This window comes from Garra rufa, chromosome 15 (genome assembly GCF_049309525.1).
Source record: "Garra rufa chromosome 15, GarRuf1.0, whole genome shotgun sequence".
Classification (NCBI taxonomy): Eukaryota; Metazoa; Chordata; class Actinopteri; order Cypriniformes; family Cyprinidae; genus Garra; species Garra rufa.
In genome coordinates this window covers 15,306,380-15,311,588 of record NC_133375.1, presented here as the reverse complement: position 1 = coordinate 15,311,588, position 5,209 = coordinate 15,306,380, and the positions used below count along the sequence as shown (strand labels likewise).

Below are 5,209 nucleotides of genomic sequence, written 5' to 3'. Positions count from 1 at the left end.
CAAAACTATTTTCCAGTATATATATAAATATATATATATATATATATATATATATATATATATATATATATATATATGCCTTGCGAAATTATTCATACCCCTTCTTTTTTTCACATTTTGTTATGTTGATGCTGCCTTATGTTAAGCTACTTTAAATTACTTTTTTTCCACATCAATCTACACTCCCCACTCCATAAGGGCAAAGCAAAAAAATAGGTTTTTAACATTTGTGCACATTTATTAAAAATAAAAAACTGAAAAGATCCCGCTGCATAAGTATTCATACCCTTTTTTGGGACACTCGAAATTTAGCTCAGGAGCATTCATATTGCTTCTAGATGTTTCTACACTTCAAGTGGAGTTAAACTGTAGCAAATTTATTTGAATGAGTATGATTTAGAAAGGCACACACCTCTCAGAAAAGGTCTAAGCTGAAAATGCATATCAGAGCAAAAACCAAGTCCTGAGGTCAAGATAACTGCCTGTAGAGCTCAGTGACAGACTTGTGTTAAGGCGATGATCTAGGGTAGAGTTCAGAAAAAAATCTGCTGCACTGAAGGTTGACAGAAGCATTATCCATAATGGAAGACGACTGGAACAACTAGGACTCTAGAAAATGTCTGCCAGCCCCCATCCAAGCTGACAGAGATGGAGAGGTGAAAAGGTGAGGCAAAGAATGGCAGATAATTGCCAAATGCAGATGTGCAAAGCTTGTCACATCAGACCCAAAAAGACTTGAGGCTGTAAAGGTGCTTCAACTATGTACTGAGTTAAGGGTATGAATACTTATGCAATGTACTTATTTCAGTGTTTTATTTTTAATACATTTGTAAAATTTGCAAATCTGGTTTTTGCTTTGTCATTATTATGGTGTATGGAGTGTAAATTGATGTGGGGAAAAACTAATTTAAATTAATAGTAAACTAATTTAAAACATTATGCTGCAACAAAACAAAATGTGACAAAAATGAAGGGGTATGAATACTTTTGTAAGGCACTGTATATATATATATATATATATATCATTGATACATAAAAGTATATTTATATATATATATATATATATATAATTTTTTTTTTTTTTTTTTTTTTAAAGAATAAAAATTTACTGACCCTAAACTTTTGAACAGTAGTGTATATTGGTAGAAAACCTTTCTACTTTAAATAAATGTTGTTATATATTGTGTGTGTTTATATATATATATATATATATATATATATATATATATATATATATATACATACATACACACACACACACACACACACACACACACACACATATATATATATATGTGTATTTGTGTGTGTGTGTGTGTGTGTGTGTGTGTGTGTGTGTGTGTGTGTGTGTGTGTGTGTGTGTGTGTGTGTGTGTGTGTGTGTGTGTGTGAGTGTGTGTGTGTGTGTGTGTGTGTGTGTGTGTGTGTGTGTGTGTGTGTGTGTGTGTGTGTGTGTGTGTTTATGACTTTCTTCACCTAATAAATATTTAAAAACCATACAAATTAGGCCAAATTAGAAATGATTTATCTTTCGCACTTTCAAAAAAGAACTGCATTTATTTAAATTATACATATTTTCTAACAATGTAAATTTATGCTATCATTTTTATCATTAATTTAAAACATCCTTGGTGAATAAAATTATATAAAAAAAGAAAGAATAAAAATTCACTGACCCCAAACTTTTGAACAGTAGTGTATATTGTTAGAAAACCTTTTTATTTTTAAATAAATGCTGTTCTTTTTAACCTTTTATTGATCAAATAATTCTGAATCCTGAAAAAAAGTATCACAGGTTCAAAAAAACTATTAAGGATCATGTGACACTGAAGATAAATTACATTTTAAAATATATATTTACATAGAAAACTGTTATTTTAAATTGAAATACTATTTCACATTATTACATTTTTTTCTGTGTTTTTGATTAAATACATGTAGCCTTGATGAGCATAAGAAACGTCTTTAAAAAACATTAAATATTGTACTGATCCCTAATTTTTGAGCGGTAGTGTATATCTTTAAGGGTTTTTGGCCAAATTAGAAATGATTTATCTTCTGCACTTTCGAATAAGAACTAGAGCTATGTCTCTGGAAGCATAAAGAGAGGTTATAAATGACATTGCAGAGCATAAACTGTAAATATAAGAGTTATAATAAATGTTGCAGGTCTCCTGTAGATGCTGGTAGCCATTAGTGTAATGATGTGAGCACTGTCTTTGATCACGTCTCAACCTGCAGGTGACCGGATGACAATGGCTAAGCCTCAGCGCTAAGAATAGCTACAATACTCTTGGATGACTAGATTAATCCCATTTGAACAATAAAATCTCACTGCTGAACAAGGCAGGCTGGCCATGTCTATTTGCAAAACAAATCAGCTTAGTCATTGATTTTCACATGAATGTACCGCAGCATACGCCTCTGTTCCAAACATGAATTTTGGCGGTACATTAATCCATTTTACACCATGCACCCTGCTTTGTCTTAAAGCACTTAAGCTCATCAAATTCTTCAGGTACTTTCACGTGTGGTGGACTTACATAAGGACAGAGCCTGAGGGCAAAGACAAGCTGCCTGATGGCCACAGTGACGCAGTATCCAGTTTAGTTGATGGCAGCATTAGACTAACAAGTCTAGTGGTTGTCCACTGCTATAAAAGCAATGTCATTTGTTTGGTTGCTTAGGCAACATGTTGCCCTGTGGATGGTGCAAAGTGAACAAGGTAGATGTGCTCTTTTTTCAACAGAAGTGATGATGCAATAGTTTATGAATGGTCATTTGCTGTTGGCAGATGATCATGCTGAGTGAGCACTGTCTGCTGTTTGATCTCAATGTACAAAACACACCTGGACCACAGTAAACTGATCCCAGTGTTTAATTAGGTAATTCTGCGCTCGGTTAGCCTGCTTCCTTGTCAAGGTTTAATTTGGTCAGACAGTGCCATCATTGGCAACTGCAGTCATAGTTTTCTTTGCTTTTTTTGCTTAGTGTGTTATAAACAGCCAAACAGCGCTATGACTTTTCTCAACAGGATTGTCATTCTGTGCATTAGTGGTAGGATTGTTCACTGAATTGCTCATTCAGCTCTCTCTATGTCGTCCTCAGACGAGCCTTCCATCGTTGCCTCCAGTCGTCCCGATTCTCCATGCATCTGGCCAGTTCGTTGGTGCTCTGGGCTCCTGCATCCCTCTTGAGTATGTCCACGTATGTTAGCGTGGGACGTCCTCTTGACCGGTGGCCATGTGTTAGTTCCCATAGCACCAGCTTGCTAGCTGGCAGCTCTCGATGCCTTCGGCAATGTCCTGCAAGTCTCGTTCTCCTCACAGCAATCTTGTTGCTCACCCTTGGTACTCCCTCATACAGTATTTTGTTGGTTACATGCGCACTCTTGCTGATGTTAAGCACTACACGCAGCATCCTGGTGTAGCACCCGTCCAGGGACTTCTCTAGGGTTGGATTGAGGGTCCAGAATTCACTGCCATAGAGGAGAACGGACTCTACCGTCGCATAGAAGAAGCTGAGTTTGATTTGGCGGGAGAGGTTGGTGTTCCATACACTGTTCATGCCGTTCAGGGCCCTCCATGCAAGTGCCTTCCTCACTTTTAGATCTTGCTCAGTTGAGTTGACCCATGCGCCCAGGTATTTGAAATCCTCAACTTCTTTCAGCACAATGTCTCCTGCTGTTATCAGAGGTTGATGTTCTGGTGGAACGTTGTAGGTCATGACCTCAGTTTTCTTTGCATTTACCCTAAGGCCAACCTTGGTGCACTCTAGCTCTACCCTGTGTAGTAGTTCTTGCGCTTGTTCCATGTTGTCGGAGAGCAGACTGATGTCATCCGCATAGTCAAGGTCTGTCAGGACTACTGCCGGGTGTCGACTTGACTTCCTTGGTGTCAGCGTGAAGCCAAGTTCCTGCTCTCGCCCACTGATTGCCTTCTTGAGCGCATAATCAAGGACTATAATGAAAAGGAAGGGGGCTAGTGTATCCCCTTGCATAAACTCTTCGCTGTTGCCATCTGGGGTCACCACCCTGGCCCTTGTTCCTGAGTACATGGACTCTATTGCCCGGAGTAGGTTCGGAGGAATTCTGTACGCCTTCAGAATCTTCACCATCGTGCCTCGGTGAATCGAGTCAAATGCCTTTTTGAAGTCTATGAAACATAGGACTGCAGTCAGGTTGTCCTTCCTCACCTCCTCTTTCAATCTCCTGAGTGCCAAGATCTGGGCTGTAGCAGTTCGCCCTTCTCAAAAGCCGTTCTGATTTGCTCTCAAGTGAGGGTCGATTGCTTGCCGGACCCTGTTTATAATCATGCGGTTGTAGATTTTCGCAGTGATACAGGTCAGGCTGATGCCTCGGTAATTGTCCGGCTTTGAGAGGTCTCCGGATTTGGGCACTGGCACGATGTTTGATAGAGACCACATATCAGGCAGCCGATTGTGCAGCAGAGCAAGGTTGCAGAACTCTAAAATGATGTCATCAAGATCACAGTTCTTCAGCACCTCTGGGGGTATGCCATCCGGACCAGCGCTTTTTCCCACTCTTACTGTGGCTATTGCCCTGGCGAGCTCTCCGAGAGTGAAGGGACCATCGTTGACGTTCAGGTTTGGGAGGTCTGATGGTATTTCCTCTTCCTCAGCTGCGTCTGCTGTTTCTCCCAACAGCCTTTTGAAGTGCCTTAACCAGGTCGTCACCCTCTCCTCCGGGCTGTGTCCCTCCACCTGTCCCTCCTTGGTCCTCTTCCGCCCCGTCATTTCATTGATGACCCTCCAGGCCTCCCCATACTGCTGTTCCCCTTGCGCCGCCTGCACCCTCTGCACTCTTTCCATCAGTTCTTCCCCTTTGATGGTATCATAGGTTCTGAAAAGAAACTGTTTGGCTTCGTTCAGCTCGTTACGCCTCTCCGCAGTTGGTTCCCGTTCAAAGATGAGGCGGGCTTCCTCCACCCTCCCACGTGCTGCTATGACCTCTGGGTGTTTTGATCGCAGGGAGGTTCTGACTTTCTCCATCTTAGGCACGCACAGTCTGGTCGCCTCCTTGTTTGCAGTGACGAATCTCCTGTATTCGCCGCTTGCCTCCGCTCCCCTGTCCAGCTGCTGGAATCGTCTCCTCACCTCCTCTGTGTATCTGGTTAGAAGGCCAGGGTCACTTGAGAAAGCTTTCCAGTTATACCGGATTTTGGGACTTGGTTTGGGGACACTGAGGCTCA

At 41.1% G+C, this 5,209-nt stretch overlaps 1 protein-coding gene across 1 annotated transcript in view; it reads right to left on the bottom strand.

The window, feature by feature from the left end:
* cacna1db (calcium channel, voltage-dependent, L type, alpha 1D subunit, b) overlaps positions 1-4,115 on the bottom strand; it is a 33,012-nt gene extending 28,897 nt beyond the window's left edge. The window contains exon 1 of the mRNA XM_073819809.1: positions 3,110-4,115. Coding sequence (XP_073675910.1) covers positions 3,110-4,115 — 1,006 coding nt within the window. The remainder of the gene's footprint in view (positions 1-3,109) is intronic.
* Between the last annotated feature and the right edge of the window lie 1,094 nt (positions 4,116-5,209).